The sequence below is a fragment of the Mercurialis annua genome, linkage group LG7 (genome assembly GCF_937616625.2).
Source record: "Mercurialis annua linkage group LG7, ddMerAnnu1.2, whole genome shotgun sequence".
Classification (NCBI taxonomy): domain Eukaryota; kingdom Viridiplantae; phylum Streptophyta; class Magnoliopsida; order Malpighiales; family Euphorbiaceae; genus Mercurialis; species Mercurialis annua.
Window position 1 is genome coordinate 7,896,347 of NC_065576.1, and position 20,627 is coordinate 7,916,973.

The following is a 20,627-nucleotide window of genomic DNA, read 5'->3' on the forward strand; positions in this document are numbered from 1 at the left end:
AGTTTAGGATATATGAGCTAGCTGGTCCGAAAATCGATGATCGTGTTTGGTGAATTTCGATAACAAAGTTGGTTGGTCGATACTGTTGATTGAGGGTTTAATTCTTGAAAGTTTGGATATCGTTTTATTCGGATATTGAACCTTTTGTGTGTAAAAATTAAGTCTGTGAAACTTAGTTAGAATTAAGTTGATGGTTAGTTACCTTAGGTTATTACAGGCTGTTTATTTTTTGAATGATTGGAGGAATAATTATGATTGACATGGTTTATTACTAATCTGGAGATTTTGTTATCATGAGATAGGTTCACGTATTCTTTTAAATGACGATAGGAGTTTTATTTTGGTGTTATAATTCACAAAGTTGATAGTATTATCAAATTTGGCGTTAACCGTTGGACTGGATGATCCTAGTAGTGTTGTCTTAGCCGAAACATCATTTTAGTTATTGTTAGGTATTATAAACAATCATTTTGATGTCGAGCTTGTTTTAAGTGGAAACAAGTAAGTGTTGCAGTATGCAAGGATTTATCAGCTTGTGTTTTTAGTGATACTGTTTAAAACGATATAGTTTGAAATTGTAAGAACTAGAGTTTGAGCTTAGGGCTTGTTCTTGCACTTTGATGGTGTGGAACTGGTAATCTTTAAGACTTTAGTTAGTTTTGGGAATCACCCTTGTTAAAGTACCTTGTGACTCTCAAAAGGATAATTTTCTTAATTGTTCACATTTGTGACGATCGAGTAATAGTTGGAGCACCTAATCGTTACTCAGAATTTTTTGCGCATGTGACCGTTTAAACTGTGGATCAGTTTCAGATTTAAATTCGAGGTCAAATTTTTCTTAGGTTGGAGAGCATGTAATACCCCATATGGTTTCAGCGTGTTTCGTTTTGTGTTGATCTTCTCTTGGTGGAAATTTTAATAAGAGTTACAATTGAAAGATATTTGAGGTTCGTCTTGGTTATCCTAAGTATAGATTTCAGTCGAGTTTTTTGTGGGAGAGATTGTATTCCCTTGTTGATTTCACCTAGAAAGAGCATTATCGTATCATGTTAAGTGGAAGTTGGTATTGATTCTTTTTGTGACCTTTTTAGATTGTGTAGTGTATGAGTGGTGGTATTGAGTTGTCGTTGAGGAACAACTTGTTGAGTTTTGTTTACGTAAGCGCGTAGGTCATTAAGCACGGAATTTTTATGATTACAGTTTGAATTGGTTACTTAGTTGAGGAATGTTCTTGGGAGACGGAGTCCGATATGCGGAAACGTTATCTTTTCCTCTTTTCTTGAGGTATGTGGATCTTTGTTATGAATGTTGTTGTGTTTTACGTTTTTTTATGTGCTTTTCGTGATGGTTGCTATGTATTGGGTTATGTTAAAATCGAGGACGATTTTATTTTTAAGTTGGGGAGAATGTAACACCCCGTATTTTTCCAGTTGGTTCTTATGAACTTTCCGATGTTGTTTTGATTTCTCGGAATCGTATTTTGGCTCGTGTGACTTTCGGTATGTCGTTTGGACTTGTTTTGTGTGTCTTGGGCCTAAGGGCTCAACTTTGGGCCTTGAAATAACATCGCTATGCGTTAGAGGGGTTTTGGGCAATGCCTAGAAGAATTCTAATTCTAATAATGTGTATTTAAAAGAAATTAATTTATTTTTATCTTTTAAGATTAAAAATAAATTATATTAATAATTAATAAAATAATTATAAAGAGTAAGTTTGTATTTTTTTTAGATTAAAAATAATAATAATAAATTGAGAAGAATGATAAGATAAGGGCTAAATTGGAATCTCATCTATTTTAAATAGAACCCTAATCTAACCAAGTGTATATATAAGACTCTCAACTTTTCTTTTTCTAAATACAAACAACGGTACGGAAAAAAGAAAAAGAGGAAAAGAACATAAAATTCTAACAGTGCAAAATCGTTCTTCATTGAAAGGTATTATTCTCACCAATTTTAGATTTTACATTTTTATTTAGGCAAATTTATGATTCAGATCCTAAATTGGGGAATTACACTTTTGATTGTATATGTAATTGCTTTTGTGATTTAATTTCTTTTGCACGACACGATTTCCGAAAATTCCCTTATTTATTTTATATTTGACTTGGATAATATCACAACAATCAATATAGCTTTTCTTTTCTTTTTGTTTGGGCAAATTATTATATGTACATATTTCATTAAGGACAACATCCTAGCCTTTTCATTTTTTTGTTTTTCGTAGTGCTCTTTTATTCTTTCAAAAATGATAATAATGAAAACAGATTAAATTCTTTTCAAAAGTGAGTTTAGGTGTTATGTATTTTTATTATTTGAAAAGTTATATTTATATTTTAAATTTTATTTGATTCAATTAATTCGATTTGTTTGATTCTGTTTATTGTCGAGCATGTTGTTATTTTGGATACCGATTTGATTGCTATTTGGCTAATTGATAATATTATTTTAAATCTGAAAATAATATTAGTTTCGATTATGAATTGAATTATTTTGATAATTATAATCTAAAAACGATATTTATATTTTATTTATTAGTGGGATAATTATTTGGATAATTATCGTTTTAGAAATTTTGATTTGGTGTGCCAATTTGGCCAAAATTACAAATTTGCTTTTCAATTATATTCTTAACTTATTTTTGTTAAGCAATTGATTGTAACTTTTGGTTACTTGTATCTAAAGCGATTAAGTTCCTTTTTAATTATGAATTATTATTTTATCTAAATTATTATTTTAGGAATTATAAACTATGGTTTATATTTATGATAAAATGGTTGGGTCGGGTTATACTTGGGTTACCCGACATGTAAGGTTAGCTTGGTAGTTATCGGTAACTCGGCTAACCCACTATTTAGAAAAAAATTTTGATTTATTATTTAATAAATATTTAAATAATATTTTTGAAACAGATTAAAGAGAGAACTCAATAGGTTTATTTTGTTGTTGACTTTATAATTGTTTGAGTATTGTATTTACTCTGTCTTGGCTTTACATTGATTTGTCGCCGTGCTAGTCCTATGTGGTGTCTAGTACTCTCTAGAGTTAAGGTCTGTTTTTAATTATTATTTTATACCTTGTCTAGACCGGTCGACTGTTCGTACTTCAAAGGCGAACCAGAGTTAAATTGTTTGCCAGGTTTCACGTGGAATATCAAGCAGTGAGTTTATATCTCTATTTACCTCTTTATTAAGAAAATGTTATATTTTGTATATATATGTATAAACAGCTTTCAAACTGTTTTTCGGCATTGTGGATTTGATTTGGAACGTGCTACTCGATGGGCATCATCGGGACTGCGTGCGCACCGGTAATGATTATTATGGTATTGAGGTAGGTTTGAGATACGTCTCACCTTAGTGAGGGCACCGGTGGAAGATACGTCTCCTGGGCTCACTATTTATTAAGTGATAGTCGGGGATCGGTTATTGAGATACGTCTCACCGACACAACAATGGATTTAGAATTGTGGTTTAGGGTTTCATTGATAATCCATAAATGAACAAATATTTTATTAAACGTTTTAAAGGTTTTCAACTTAATAAATGTAAATGGTTATATAAACTCTACTCAGTAAATCTGACCCCGTTATTTTTCCCAAATTTTCCAGGTTTATAATTTGAGTATTGGTCGATCTCCGTTTCTTCATTCTCGGAGGTTCTTTATTTTATTTCAGAATAAAAGAGTCGAACTATTTTAAACTCTTAGACCGCAGTAGTAGTATTAGATTATTTATGTCTTAGTCTTACATTTATGTTTTAGACTATTGATTGTTGAAATGGTCCAATTATTACTTTATCTCTTTTGGCATGATTACAGTGTTTATGGTATTTATATTTATATTTCCATACTGTTGGAGTTATAATTCGAGATAAGCATACTTTAAATATATGTTGCTTTATGTACTGCTAGACTAGGCTGAAGTCTGGGTTGCCCCCGAGCATGTGGTTTTCTGCAGGTACATTATTTTAGATGATATAAGTTGGTTATCCGCAAGGCTAGCTACGGATTTTGGTACAACCATACCCATACCCTAGCGCCGGTCACGATTCATGAAAATGGGTCGTGACAGTTCATTTAGCTAATATTGCACATACCAAGATAGTGCTTCTTTTGTCTTAATTTATAAAAAAAAATACTAATATAACTCTATTAGTTAATAAATGCATTTTAAATTAAAACATAGACTCATTTTTTAGGGATTAGTAAACTTGGAAAATAAGTAGCTAATATCACATGAGATATCTAAATGGACAACTATTTGTAAATGGAGTAAGATATATTTATAATCCAAACTGAAAATAAATTTTACTTTCTTACAAATAAAAATCCAATCATACCGTCCGCCAAAAAAAATCGATTATTCCCGATAAATTAAACATTTGTGATTCCAGCTCAACGAGACGAATCAGCTCGACAAGGTAGATCTTGTTAAAAATAAATTATCTTGAAGATAAATAATTGCTCGAGGAACTAAAAAGTAATCCTCTAATTGAAGCCTAACGAAAACATTTTTGCTCCAAGATGATACAAGGTCCGACAAGCTGCTATTTTTTCCTCGAGACGAATATTTTGCTCGAGGAAAGGAATTCCAGCTTGACGAGCTGAATTAGATACCTCGAGTCACACTTATAACATAACATAACTTGCTCTGGAAATTATAAGCTTGACTCGACAAGATGAATAAACTCGACGGACTGAAAGAGGCACCTCAAATTGCTGCACTGCTTATTTCAAAAAATTAAGCTCGAGAAATTGGCATATGCCCTTTTCTAAAGGCGCTTTTAGTGGCGTCTTGTTTATTTTTAATTGGATGACGACTCTGTGTATTATCTTATAAATCTACCAAATCTGTCTAATTTTGTGAGCCAACTGCCATAAGTATTATTCGTTTTAGTTAAAAATGATGAGCTCAATTCTAAATAAATATGTAAATTAAAAAATTGAATTTTGATTCATAATCCCATATTTGAGGAAATTTTTTGATAATAAATATTTTATAAATAGAAAATAAAATTACAGCTTGATTTTTTTTTGAGGAAAAATTACAGCTTGATTATGATTTAAAGAATCTCAATTTAGCGCTCCTTGCTAAACAAGGATGACGCATCGTTTCGCAACCGGACTCACTTATTTTCAAAGTTCTTAAAGGTAAATAATTCCCGCACAATTCTTTTATGGAAGCAAAGATATTTATAAAATGTTGAAACAGTTTCAAACCTTATTTCAACAGAGAATTGACATTGGGACACGACATTGGTCAGTTCAACTTCGAGCATTATGAAGCGCAAAAAAGCCCTTAGAGATTTCAATTTTTGTAACAATTCCCTAACCCAACTGAGGTGGTTAGAATCGAGATTTTTATAATCGATTATCAATAAAAATATTATATCTTTGCGGGAAAAAAATGTTTTTTTTTTTTGATATTTAATTGATTGATTTCATATTATTTTTAATGATTGGGTTTAGATAAGAATCTCCTTTATAGCTTTAGCATTCTTATAATAGATCGGCCAAGAATAAGTTATAGTAATTCGTAGTTCAGCAACAAAAACAGCAATGGTCCCCTCTCGATTGGATGCAAAAGAAATTGTTTTAGCTTCTATAATTTGGGAAAATCATATCTGCAAAGGACCACAAAATGACACTCCATGCGCAGCTTTATTTACAATTATAACACATTTTTCTAATGGAACCACAATTATGCAGCTTTTTCAATCTGCAATATATGGCTATAATTGTCTGTGAGGCCTAGTCTAGATGAATAAGACTCTTCGGTACATTTTTGAAATTTTGATTTTAAATTTAGGAGAGTTAGTGATTTAACGCCAATTTAAAATATAAAACTAACCACTAACTATTGATGTAATTGAATTCTATCTCTGATAAAAAAAACATATATGAAGACATTCCGAATTGCTCTTTGAAAAATTGATATTTGATTTGAATTTATTTTCTCAAGAAAAACATATGTTTACCTATTTTTCTTAAATAGGATTTTTATTAAAATCTCCGGAAAAAAAAATTAATTTTTGAAAAGTAATTTTCTCAACTATAATATTAAATATTCTAAAAATAATGCTATTTTCTTTACTAGGAGTACTTTTTAATATAGTTTCTCAATCATAATCATTTATTATAAAGAAAATACATAAAAGAAGGCTTTAAATTGTTGGAGATAGAGTTTCCCTCGCACCAAACTGTAATAAAAAGAACAAAGTAACATTTTTACCCTTAATAAATCAAAAGCAAAAAATTAAATAAAAAATTAAAGTAACTGAATTTTTGGACGAAAGAGATGATAGCAAATTGAATTAAAGATGAAAAACAATCAATTATTTTTAAAATCACATCAATTTAATTTAACACATTTGTAATAATTAATTCAAAAAAAGAGATGAAATAAAAAATAATAAAATGCAAATAACATTCTGTTTATTCTAAGATAAACAATAAATGAATTAATGAATAACTACTCAAAAGAGAATCTTGATGCTTTCCTGATTATCAGGCAAAACACGTGACGTACAATCATCAAGCATCTAAAAATAAAATAAACATTGGAGACAATACAAAAGAAAATGAAGTTAACACTAGAAAATGCCAAAATTAAATATAAAACAATTTGCAAATCAAACAAACTTTGAGCTACACCCCTATGTCTATTGTCATTTGCCATTTTGACTTTATTTATTAATTATTATTTTTTCCCCAAAATCACTAGGTGAGATTGTATAATGAATACCTCCAAAAAAATTGTAATCTAAAAGATGAAAAATTATGCGTATTTCATCCATCAATTGAAGCAAAGGATCGAAAAAACTAGAGGCATTATTAGAAAAGGTTCCAGCAATTGCATAGTGTCCTCCATGAGCTGCAGTTAGGTTAGCGGTGTTAACGTAATTAATATGCTATTATAGAGTAGTATAATCTTTTATTTTATTGTTTAGTTTTTTTTAGGGAAAAGAGATATTTTATTGATAAACTAAGTTGATATCAGCCAAAATCAGAAAAACTATGTCTGAAGGAACAGCCTCCGACCAAACATTTTGAGAATCAAACTCAGTAACAGCTTTCCTAGCAAGAGCATGAGCTGTTCTATTCAAGTTCCTACTAACAAAATCATAGCCCAGCCATTGATTATGCTTATCCAGGACAAGACTGTCACGATACAAAAGATCAATTTTATTGTTTAGTTTTGCCTATATAAAAGTCTTTTATATTATTTAAGGCTTTAAGGCTTTCTCGTCTATTATTAGCCTTTATTCCTTTGTATTTTATTCTTCTTTTCAATCAATGGTTTCAGATTCCTCCATTAATATTAATTAGCTAACTGCTCTTCATCAAACCCATACTTGAGATTTAGTGTCTCTTTCTGCAGGAATATGTGACATTGGTTCTCGTTGGGTTTATAAATTAAAACTAAGGCTGATGAATCTATTGAAAGATATAAATCTCGTTAGTTGCTAAGGGTTATTCTCAAGAATATGGTATGGATATTATGAAGAGACTTTTGCTCCTGTTGCAAAAATGACTACATTTCGAACTCTTGTTGTGGTTGCTTCCGTTCGCCGTTGGGATATCACTTATGTTAAAAATGCCTTTCGGAATGGCGACCTTCATGAAGAAGTCTATATGGTTCCTCCTCCTGGTATTGATCATCAACCTGGTGAAGTCTGCAAACTTAGGAAGACTCTTTATGCTCTCAAACAGGCTCCCTGTGCCTGTTTTGAAAAATTCTCTACTGCAGATACTTCTCTTGGTTTTTGCCCGAGTAACCATGATTCTGCTTTGTTTGTCAAGTGTACATCGGCTAGTCGAATTTTGCTTTCTCTTTATGTTGATGATATGATTATTACAGATGATGATATTATTGGGATTAGTTTGTTGAAGTCTGAGTTGACTCGAAGTTTTGTTATGAAAGGCTTGGGTCCCCTTCATTACTTCTTGGGTATTGAAGTTTCTTCTTCTCCGAAAGGGTATCTTCTTTCTCAATCTAAGTATATTTTGATATTTTTGAGCATGCTAGCCTCTCGGATAATAAGACTGTTGATACTCCAATTGAGTTTAATGCTCGGTACTCTATTTCTGATGAGTATCCACTGCCAGATCCGAGTATTTATAGAACGGTTGTTGAAAATTTGGTTTATCCCACTATCACTCGTCTTGATATAACATATGATGTTCACATAGTCGGTCAGTTTGTTACTTCTCCTACTACAGTTTATTGGGCTGCTGTTATTCGCATCTTGAGATATCTCTATGGCACCCATCTCCAGACCTTTTGCTTTCCTCTACTTCATCTTTGGAGTTATGTGCTTACTCTAATGCTTATAGAGTTGGTGATCCTACTGATCGCAAATCCACTATTGGCTTTTGTATTTTTTTAGGTGATTCTCTTATCTCTTAGAAAATTAAGAAGCAGGATGTTATATATCGGTCTTCAACAGAGGCCGAATACCGTGCTATGGCTTCTACTACTTGTGAAATCGTTTGGCTGCGATGGTTGCTTGCTGATATGGGCGTTTTTTTGCGGCGACCAGCTCCTTTGCACTGTGATAATAAGAGTGCAATTCAGATTGCTCATAACTCAGTTTTTCACGAAAGGACCAAGCATATTGAGATTGACTGTCATATTACTCGCCATCACCTTCAGAATGGCACATTGACATTGCCATTTGTCTCCTCCTCCTTACAACTTGCAGATTTATTTACTAATCATTGTCCTTTTTGCGCTTTCGTTTTTTGTCTGACAAACTCTCAATGCTCATTGCTATCGCATCATGAGTTTGAGAGGGGATGTTAGCATAGTTAATATGGTATTGTAGGGTAGTATAGTATTTTCCTTTATTGCTTAGTTTTGCCTATATAAATGCCTTAAAATGCTTTCTCTTATATTGTTAGCTTATATAACTTTGTATCTTATTCTTCTACTCAATCAACAATTTCGGATTCCTCTATTAATGTTATCAAGCAGAGAGGAGTGGTTGAGAAAAGTGATTTTGAAAGAAAAGAACTATGATGGTGGAGAAGATAAAGAATGAGTAGAAGTAGTTCAATATTCGAACACAATTATCTTTATTCGGGCTTTAATTATAAAAATTGAAAGGTAAAGATTGTTCATATTTTTAAGAAAAATAAATTTTACTACAAAATTTTTAAGGGCGAGTATCAATAATCGTTTGATTGAATATTGTCAATGCAACTCCTCCGACTGTGATTTCTCGGTTGATATGCATAAAGTTTTTTAATAGTAAAACTATTTAAATTTAATTTAATTTAGACATTTGCCTGATTTTTTTGTACAACAATTTTCATTAAAAACTATCATTTATTCCCTATCAACAAATAAAAGTAATGAATTTTTCCTTTCACAATGTTGATTTAATAATGTTATATTGATATTCAAAGTTAAAAAGTATTGACGAAGGGAGAGGAAGGAATGAGAGTGTCATGGTCGCTTCAAAATTTTCAAAATTGTTAAAATTAGCACCAAATTTTTTAATATTTAACAATCTAACCTCCCTAATTTTTAAGATTGCCTACTCCTTATATTATATATTGTAATTTGACCTTCCCTATGTTGAAATCCTAGTTCCGTTATACTCTTAATTTATCTTGATTCAAATACTCCCTCCGTCCCAATAGAGTTGTCTATTTTAAAAAAAAATTTTATCCTAAAACTCTTGTCCACTTTCAAAAAATAATTAACTTTTACACTCAATTTTCTTATATTTTCCTTATTAAAAATCCGCTAATGAATAAATTGAAATTAAATTGCAAGTGGACCCCATATTAAATAGGGGTATGACAAGAAAAGTAAGATAAATTTTACAAAATCTATAAATAATAATTGCTTTTTTTAAACTGTGTGATAAAGGTAAAATGGACAACTCTATTAGGACAGAAGGAGTAAATTTTTTATTAAATAACATATTATGTTTGAAGCTTGCAAATAAAATATAAATAAAATTATGTTCTTTTTTTAATATTTATCTATTAAAATTTAAATTACTTTGAATATGATACTAGCTTTTTTGATTAAAATTGTAGTCGAGATATCAAGATACACAACCAAAACATCTCAACTAGTTTGATACTCTCTTAATGTATGTATTATTTTTTGTCCCTAACTAAAATTAAATAAAAAGAAAAATTGATATAAAATATGATCACAAACTAGAAAATACCTATAGTAGATGGGTGAAAAAACAATTAAAAGACTAATCAACAACAACCAAAAGCAGCTTCCGCAAGCTGATCAAAACATACGAAAATACTAGTATTGAAAAGAAAAAAAAATCTAACACTTACGGAAAGCATTGATTTAATACTAATTGTTAAGAGTTTGCATTACTTTCCCAGTTAACATATAATCTTAACTATTTTGACATATATAAGGCTAAACCTATTTTGAAATTTTGAAATTATACAATTTTAGTTTATCAGATTATTTAAACTTTCACTTTTCGATTTACTGAATTTTTTAGTAGATCTCATTTATTTTATTAGTCCTTAAATTTTCACATTTTGAATCATTGGGTCCTTAAGTGAATTTTCATTTAAAGCCCCAACGAATTAAAAATTAAAAATTTGAGAAAATTATATAAAAAATGAGGAACCTGATAAATCAAAATCGTTAGATACATTAAAAATGGGTTTAGCTAAAATAATAGTCCACAATGTGAACTTGGTAATGCCTCCATTTTAAATGAACATAATTTGAAATACTTTGACAAAAAAATAATACACAATGTGAACTTGATATTGCCTCCATATCATCTGAACATAATTTTAAATATTTTTCTTCTCTTTCATCATCATCTTTCATTTTCTGATTTCTCTACTTCTTCAAATCATCCTAATCTTTTCTCATATATTTATATATAAAAAGTAAAACTGCTAAAATAAAAATAATACTCTATAAACTATAAATATAATTTTAATAGAGTACTGTGAGAAGCTATCGACTATTGTGCATTTAAAATTTTTAACTTGTGGTGTGGGCAGTGGGTGTAATACGTGCTCATTTTTTTATTTGCTTCTCATTTCCTTCACCTTGAAACGTGTCAGTTTCTTATTGGTCTTGTTCATCTGTAGGGCCAATAAAAAACCTTTATCTAGTGCAAGTCGAAGCCAAAGAAAAAGATACAGATCTAGCTAGTTTTTTCTTCTTCTTCTTCTTCTTTTCGTTTGGATCCATCGAGTAAGATCAAGAACATGGGAAGTTACGGTGCGCTAGAGGAATCAAAAGTTCCGCTTCTAAAACATTTAGTTCCGAAAGTTCAAGAAGATGAATTAGTTGAAGAGAAATTTTCAAGAAAATTATGGGTTGAATCAAGAAAATTATGGGAAATAGTTGGTCCTGCAATTTTAGCCCGAGTTGCATCTTTTTCAATGCTGGTTATAACCCAAGCCTTTGCTGGCCATTTGGGTGATCTTGAACTTGCTGCCATTTCCATTGCTAATAATGTCATTGTTGGATTCGACTTCGGTCTCTTGGTATTTTTCTCTCTATTTTTTCTCAAAAAAACCAAAACTTAAACCATACTCATGCATGGGTTCTTGCCAAAAATGATTTTACATAACAAAAAACAATTACTTTGGCTAATTTTCTATGTGTTTTCTTGAATGATCAGTTAGGAATGGCAAGTGCATTGGAAACATTATGTGGGCAAGCTTATGGAGCCAGAAAATACCATATGTTAGGAGTTTATTTGCAGAGATCATGGATTGTTTTATTCTTATGTTGCCTTTTGCTTTTGCCTATCTATCTCTTTGCTTCTCCAGTTTTGAAGCTATTAGGTCAACCGAACGACGTCGCTGAGCTCTCCGGAGTTGTTGCTATATATCTGATTCCACTTCACTTCAGTTTTGCTTTTATGTTTCCATTACAGAGATTCTTGCAGAGCCAGCTTCAGAATAACGTTACAGCATTGATATCTTTTGTTGCTCTTGCGGTGCATGTGGTCGTGAGTTGGCTGTTTGTTTATAAGTTTCAGCTCGGCGTCGTCGGAACCGCCATGACTTTGAATTTTTCGTGGTGGGTTCTTGTTCTTGGGCATCTTGGTTACACCATTTTTGGTGGCTGTCCGCTTACTTGGAATGGTTTCTCCATGGAAGCTTTTTCTGGTCTCTGGGATTTCACCAAAATCTCCGCTGCTTCTGGTGTCATGCTCTGGTAATTTTTAAATATTATTTTTGATGAATAAAAACTGTGTTTTAAGTTCTAACTTTTTAACTTTTTGTCATATAAAAGCTTGGAGAATTGGTATTACAGAATACTGATCTTGATGACTGGGAATCTGAAAAATGCTGAGATTGCAGTTGATGCCTTGTCAATCTGGTAACGTTATTTTATAATTTAATGTTTTTGTTTGTATTTCAATTGATTAATGGGAAATGCAACTAGAATGCTACTTCCATGTGGCCTAAGGAATATTCTAAGATAATACTCCTGTTTCATTTTTAAAAAAATATATTGTATATACTATATAAAATTCATATCGAGTTTTTAACTATTATTTTACATAAATTTTTCTCTTTTATCTCTCTTTTTCTTTTTACAATTAACTACAATAACTCAAAACAATAATTTTTCATTTTATAAAGCCATCATTAATTGAAATAAAATTAAAAAAATAATACTATTAATTGATGCATTTTTAGTCTATGTGCAAAAGCTTTTTGTCCTTTTTAAAGAGGATGGAAAAACTATTTTATATCAATGATTGAGTCTTTTATATTTTAAAACTAAAATAGTACTATTTTTTTTTCAAAGAAACAAAATAATTTATAACTATGTTACTATTTTATATATGTTTGTCATATAGTACTATTTATATATTATCATAATAGAAAGAGAGGAGTGGGTTAGCTCGATCTCTAAAATGAAAGAGATTTGATTAATAATGTTACCACCATTGGCGGATCTATATGTTGGATAATTGGCTATTTTAACATTTAATTTTTAAATAATATTTTTAACATAAAATTTAATAATATAATTGTATCTATTTTATATTTTATGGTTTATATTTTCGTCTATTTAATAAAAAAAATTATATTACCAATTATACCACCATATTATATCTGATCCAACAATATTTACTTATTTTCAAATGCAATATACTATGACAGAAGTAGGTAGGATGGGCGGGACAGAGGGAAGCAAACCCTTCATCTTCTTCCGCTCTTTTTTTCTCCATGTTATCGTCTTTTTATACAGCAGTCCGTCATTAAGTTTTTTATATAAAATATTTTAACAATTAAATTATAATAATTTCAAAATTATGAAAGACATTTTAAATATAAAAATTAATTATATCTAATTCATTTTTATTTTTCTCATTTAAATTATTTTTTATAATTAATTTCTTTCTCATTAAAAAATTATCAATAAACTTTTCTTCTTACCTATTAAAAATAGTACAATTTTCTATTTTATTTAATCTTTTCGACAATCAGTCACAATGTTTTTTATTGTCTATAAAAATATGTTAATTAAATAAATTATGAAAATATTCTTTAAATTACACGAGATCTATTTAACCTAACATCTTTTCTATATAAAACATCTTTATTTTTTTTTGTTAAACCACCTATATTTTAGTAATTTTTTCTACAGATTAACAATATTAATAATTTTCACCTATCAACTACAAAAATTTCTTTCTCTCTCTTGATTTTTTGATTCCACCCTTGATAACTAATCAATAAAATTACAATAAAAATATATTCAATAGCTAATATAATATAGTTGAAGCTTACAAAAGTATTATATAATTGAAGCAATCAAAAGTATTATATAATTGGAGTATATAATTAATTGAAGTTTACAAAAGTTAGGTCATCTTCAAGTTGCGTATTGCATGTATTTGTAAGGTTTTATTTAATGCGAATATTGTATTTCAATTTTTTAAAGCTTGATATATTCATAGATCTAGACTGAAACTCATTTTTTTATAATTATTTTCTTAAACATGACAGCATGACCATCAATGGCTGGGAGATGATGATCCCACTCGCATTCTTTGCAGCTACCGGGTAATTAATTAATTCTTTTTTCTTTCTCATTAGTTAATAATACTTAATAACTTCATAAATAAAAAACAATAAATTGTTTTTGTTTTATGCATACAAGATACTATATCAAAAAGACTAGAATTCTCATAGATTCAATAGAATGTGGGGAGACGAAATTTTTTCCTTTTATTGAGGTACTTATGCTTTTGATTAAAACAATTTTTATAAATGGAATTCTTCTGAACTACACTTACATAAAATATATTAATTTTAATATTAAATTGTAAATAAAAGTCATATAACATAAATATAAATTGATAAAGACAGTGAAGCCACAATTTTCCAAATTGATGTGGTCCATGCACTGCAAATTTAGCTATTACAATTTCGTAAAACAACCTTATTAATGTGATTTGCTACTAAATCTTAAATAATTGATTGGTAGGGCTATTTAAATTTCTTGAAAGGACCCTTTTATTTTATTTATTTATAGTGACACTACCAAACAAACACTACTGGACATACAACAAATCACGAGTCAGTGACCAGCTTCCACGTCACAATCATATTTTTATCTTCTTTGCTAAGAGAAGAACCAATGGTTTATTAACATCTTCTCAAGTTGAAGCTTCTTGAAATTTCCTTACAATTTGTTTTGATAAAATACAGAAAATAATCCAATTTTTATTAATGATTTTCTGTCTCAAGTTTTGTGAAAGTGAGAGAACATCAAATTTCATTAATGAGTTTTTCCTTCTTTTTCCCCATCAATATCATTTTTTTCTTTTTTAGTAAAATACAAAACACAAAATTACAATTTAAACTTTAAATTAAAGATGTAACGTTTTGTTATTAGCATGTTCTTTTTAAATGAAAATAACATACTCTTGGCAATAACAACAACTATATGTACAAAATGAAGTGTTCGATTATATATTTTGCTGGTTTTGATTTTTCCACTATTTTATTTAGAATATTTTAAAATAATTGTTTATTTTATAAAATATAAAATTTAATTAGATTTATTCTTTTTCCCCATCAATATCATTTTTTCTTTCTTTTAGTAAAATACAAAGTACAAAATTACAATTTAAACTTTAAATTAAAGATGTAACGTTTTTGCTATTAGCATGTTTTTTTAAATGAAAATAACAGACTCTTGGCAATAACAACAACTATATGTACAAAGTGAAGTGTTCGATAACGTATTTTGCTCGTTTTGATTTTTTTACTATTTTGTTTAGATTATTTTAAAATACTTGTTTATTTTATAAAATATACAATTTAATTAGGTTTTTTTTTTTTATATTTGAGAAATAAAATTTGTGATTTAGCAATTTAAGAAATAAACACTTAAAAATTATAAATAAGACAACTTTGACTATTGAATAAAAAAATTCAAAATATACCAATTTGCAACAAGTCCATAACTTTTGAAACATAAAAAAATATGACATAGAAAGTAGAATTAATTCAGGCCGTAGCTTTCTGTTATGAACACACCTCATAAATAGCAAAATAAATGCAATTTGCATTAATTTATTATATAAATGCTACTATTGTCCGAAGAGAAGATAACGCAATCTGTTACTGTGATCGGGACAATTGAATTTATGGGTATAAATAATTAAATATGCAATGACTCAATATGTCAATTTTGTAATCTTTGATGTGGACAATTCTGCCTTTTTTGGTAAAGGGATGGGACAATCTTTATAATGGACCAGCAGCACATAAAAGTTTGACTCTCTAAAACCCATGATTCATGTTTCTACTAGAACTTCACTTTTATATTTTCTTTTTCCTTTTATCAGTGTATTATCGATTTTCAGTTCAATTAGTTTAATGACTGGTTCAACCGGTTTGATAAATTTAAAAAAAATTAAAAATTTAGAATTCACCGGTTTTTACCGGTTTAATCTCCGATTTACCGGTTTAACATTCGGTTTTAACCGATTTAATTAGGTCCAACCCGGTTCAGCCAAAATATTGGGCTTTTACGGTTGCCATTTTTTGGTTAACCGCTACGACCGGCTGGTCCGGTCAGGTTTTTAAAATACTGCATTTTATAATTAATTTTTATATTTAATTGATAAATTATTGACTAAGTATTGTTTTTCTATGATAATTGAAAAATAAGAAGATCGCATGACCTAACAGATTGATCATTTTCGCTGAGACTGTGGCTCATTGTTTTGCCTTTTGCTGTGTGTTATTAATTCAAACTACATAAGAAATTTATTAAAACATTCACTCAAATTAAGTTTACTTGGACAAATTGATACACAACTCACTACAGCCATTTTTTAATGGTTATACTCAACAAACTTTGTTACATATTTGTAATAATCAGCCACAGAAATACCATGTTTAAATTATAAAAAAACTATACTTAAAGCTTTTATTTACTTTTAGTGAAAAATAAATTTATCGGAGTATAAAGACGGGTTAATGGGCTGTCCCACTCTATTAATACGATTAGAATATAACATGAACGTTACTCACTTATTAATCGTAGTAACATGAACATGACACGAAAATTTAATAGACTAATATAAGGACATTATTGGTTATACAAACACGCCCTACTTACCTCTTTTGTTATAACTGAGTCAAAAATCAATCATCTAAAACCGACACCTTTAATCCATTTATTTAAATAGATCAAATATGAGCAACAGCAACACAATATGACACGACACAACTTGTTTTAAGCCGCGTCATAAACGGATTCAACGAATTCGTGTGTCAACAGCGATGTAATATGTTTAAGTCTCGTCATAGATGGATCAACATGTTTATGAAACGAACGCATTGCACTTCAATTCTAACTTGTTATTTTCCGTTCTACCCGAATTTTGGTCATTTGTCATGATCCATTTTGATACCTTATAATTTATTAGTTAAATGAAAATATTGAAGTAAAATATGAAGTTGAGTGTGTGAAAAATTGCAGGGTAAGAGTGTCAAATGAGCTAGGAGCAAGAAATGGAAAAGGGGCAAAATTTGCAACAATAGTATCGGTTATTACATCACTTATAATTGGAGTTTTATTTTGGGGTTTGATAATGTTGTTTAATGATCAATTGGCTTCAATATTCACTTCAAGTGAACCTGTTCTTCAAGCAGTTGACCATCTCTCCGTTCTCTTGGCCTTCACTGTTTTGCTCAACAGCGTTCAGCCGGTTCTCTCCGGTACCATTTTGTACATCTGTTTTCTTTAAGGACTAAAATGAAACTTACCAGCAAGACCAATGATTAAATTAATTTTGGTGTAGGGGTGGCTGTGGGATCTGGATGGCAAAGATACATAGCTTATATCAACTTAGGTTGCTATTATTTGATTGGTGTTCCGCTCGGATTCTTAATGGGTTGGTTTTTTCACTACGGAGTTATCGTAAGTCTTCTTATTCTTATTTTTTAATGTTCGTTTGAGTTCGAATTCGGAATCTCGTAATTTCAGGATAAATTTTATTTTGAGAACTAAAGAATCAAACTTTTATATAGAAAAACTGCAAAAATACAGTTCTCGCCGAGGTTCAGCACATAGACGTGGCCACCGGCCGGTTCGGACATGAATTTATGAAAATTTGATTTTTTTTTTTAAAAAAACTGTGTGATATAAATGTATTGACTAGTTAATGTACGTAAATGGTAGGGAATATGGGCTGGAATGATTTTTGGTGGAACAGCAGTCCAGACCTTAATATTGGCTATTATTACTATTCGATGCGATTGGGAGAAAGAGGTAAATCAAAAATATACATTTTATTTCTGAAGACTAAATCATATCTAATGAATTCTAAATTTTAAATGTTAGATATAAAATATCACACTTGGTCCCTCTTAATTTTAACAATTTTTTATTTTACATGTTATATAAAAAAATATTATATTTTACCTCTTTTAATTTCAAATCTTGACTTGACTAAACTACTAATTATGAATTAAATTTATGTGAAATTTACAGGCAGAAAAGGCGAACATGCATATAATGAAATGGTCCGAGGTTAAGTGAGGAGGAACCGAATACGTCGGTAGAGAGAATAGGCATACATATGATTTTTATCATTAATTATTCTCGGCTTGTGTTTGGTTCAAATCTAATAATAATTCATTTTAAATGTAAATGAATTTCTATTAATGTATTTGTATAAATAAATTTTGGTATCAGGCAGCACATATAGTTTATTTAATCAACATTTTTCATTTTAAAAATGTTTTGGTAATTTAGTGTTTTAGACATTTGTTTTGAATACCTCAAATTCCATTAAATAGAATCCGAAACAGTTACATTTGTAAGAAATTCAAAAAATTCAAAAATTAAACCTAGTAACTTGACATGAAACATACTAATACGCTAACTTGTCTTGTCTGATTTGCAAATTTACTTATGAAAATAAAAACTAAATTACTAACTGCTTCGTCAATTAAGTGCAATTCTCGACCAAACTTTTTTAATGTCCGGTAACTGATATTCGATATCATAAAGTATAGCCACAACCTTCGATCACCTCCACCCGACTAGTCTTTCAGAAAAAGGGACAACAAATCTTCCACATAGAAAGGACAAAAAAGAGTAGAAAATAACAAAAAAAAAACTAATATAGCACATAAAAGATTCCATTTTTATTGTTGAAAGGTCAACACTCTATCTTTGGCTCGGTTTTCGATGACAAATATTAATCCGTCAAGAATAAAAATAAAATGAAATTGACTATTTATTAAATTTTATGAAATTAATGAAATTAATGTGAAGTGGAAGAGGAAATGGCTACCGCCAACTGTAAAATTAAACAATTAACAGCAGTTATAGAAGATAAAATTTCATTTTCGTCATACAAAATTTTAGAATATCTCTATTTTTTTGTGTTGGTGTCCAAATGTTCCTCTTTTTTTTTATATCCGTGTCTGTGTTACCTAATTGCTAAATAAAAATAGATCCCATAATTTTCTCTAAAAATTTGCTACATATTAAAGCTTAAGTGATTGGTCTGGGCTGCTGTGGACTAAGATGGCTGGTCTTGACTAGTCTGGCCTGGTCTAAGTTGATCTAGGCCAGTCTTGGGCTTGATTAGAAGATTGGAAAAATTAGGCCCAACATCCACTTTTATCAAAAATTCTAAAAAATATCGATTAATAAATTTTTATATGAAGAATATTTGACTAAAAGATATTCACCCATTTTTGATTTAATTACTATTAATGCTATTGATTATTCTTTTTCATTTAATTACTAGTAATTTTATTGACTATACTTTTTGATCTACTTACTACTAATATTATTGACTATACCTTTTAACAGAGATGATTTAGGCAAAATAAAACTAAACATAGCTTAGACAAGAATGTGGATATAAATGGAGTTGAAAACTTAAAAAATTTATTTAAAAACCAAAATAAGGATATGCTTAAACTGAGAGAGCTCATAATCTTAATACCATTTTTTCCCGTACAAAAAGGGAGGTATAAAAGCTTAAACAAAACTATTAGGTAATGTAAGAAGGAACAACATGTTCAAAATAGACAATCATATATGAAAGAAGATAGTCTGTCGTAAAATTAGTTTTGCGATGGATATAAACAATTTTAATTTACAATTTTTCTCCATCAAAGAGTCAATCGAAAAATGAGGGAGGATTGGGGTTTCGAAATTTGCATGCTTTCAACATCTCTCTGCTCCGAAACAGTGTTGGAGACTAACGCAAAATCCGGACTCTCTTATTTCGAGAATATTCAAAGCTAAGTACTATGCTGGTGATGATTTCAAGCAAGCTAAATTGAAGAGAAATGCGAGTTATGTTTGGCAAAGCTTGACGAAAGGGAAGCAGAATTTACATTCGGGGCTGACTTGGAGAATCGGCAATGGACAGGATATAAATGCTCGTCAAAAATATTGGATAGCAACTCTCAACCACTCAAAACCGCTTATTCCAGGAAACATCCCCGCATATTAGAAAGTGAGTGAGTTCATTGATAGTGAAGCTTGTGCATGGGATAAACAGAAGCTTGAAGCTCATCTCCTCCCGTTTGAAGTCAAAGCAGTCCTCCAAATTCCCATCAGCACTAGACTTCCCCCAGACAAACAGTATTTAAGGCCCGACAAAAATGGCAGGTTCGACACTAAATCAGGCTACTATAAAGCGCTGAAAGCTCTCCCATCTTCTGATGGAAATTCGTCGAGAAGAGAAGATGTTCTTTGAAAAAATCTAGAAATGCAAAATTCAGCCGAAGATTCGTCACTTTATCTGGCGTGTGCTTCATGGCAGCCTTCCTAGTAAGCTGAATCTTTGCAGAAAGCACGTTCAACTCCCCACGCTCTGCCCTAGATGTCACGAGGAGGAAGAATCATTCAAACATGCTCTGATGAGCTGTTCTAAGGTTAGAATGCTCTGGTTTCTCTCTCCCTTAGGTATGCTTATGAATGATGTTGTTGAGATGGCTTTGGATGACTGGATTTCACATGTGTTCTCTACCTTTCCAGAGATAGCCATTCAAACGTTTTGCATCTATTTGTGCATGGATTATCTGGACAGATAGAAATAATATCGTTTTCAAGAATAAGCGGAGGAAAGACCGGTTTTTATTCTTAGGAAACCTCAT

At 30.1% G+C, this 20,627-nt stretch overlaps 1 protein-coding gene across 1 annotated transcript; it reads left to right on the top strand.

The window, feature by feature from the left end:
• The first annotated feature begins 11,014 nt into the window (after nt 1–11,014).
• On the top strand, nt 11,015–18,220 carry LOC126657340 (protein DETOXIFICATION 27-like). Its single transcript, XM_050352013.2, has 8 exons — nt 11,015–11,501; nt 11,639–12,180; nt 12,259–12,345; nt 13,989–14,045; nt 16,981–17,219; nt 17,303–17,421; nt 17,683–17,772; nt 17,995–18,220. The coding sequence occupies exons 1-8, from the start codon at nt 11,220–11,222 to the stop codon at nt 18,040–18,042; spliced, it is 1,464 nt and encodes a 487-aa protein (XP_050207970.1). The 5' UTR covers nt 11,015–11,219; the 3' UTR covers nt 18,043–18,220.
• The last annotated feature ends 2,407 nt before the right edge of the window (nt 18,221–20,627 follow it).

Coding starts and splice junctions, on each gene's coding strand:
- LOC126657340 (XM_050352013.2), top strand. CDS start 11,220: ATGGGAAGTTACGGTGCGCTAGAGGAATCAAAAGTTCCGCTTCTAAAA. Junction 11,502..11,638: donor GATTCGACTTCGGTCTCTTG/GTATTTTTCTCT, acceptor TTGAATGATCAG/TTAGGAATGGCAAGTGCATT. Junction 17,422..17,682: donor TTTTTCACTACGGAGTTATC/GTAAGTCTTCTT, acceptor CGTAAATGGTAG/GGAATATGGGCTGGAATGAT.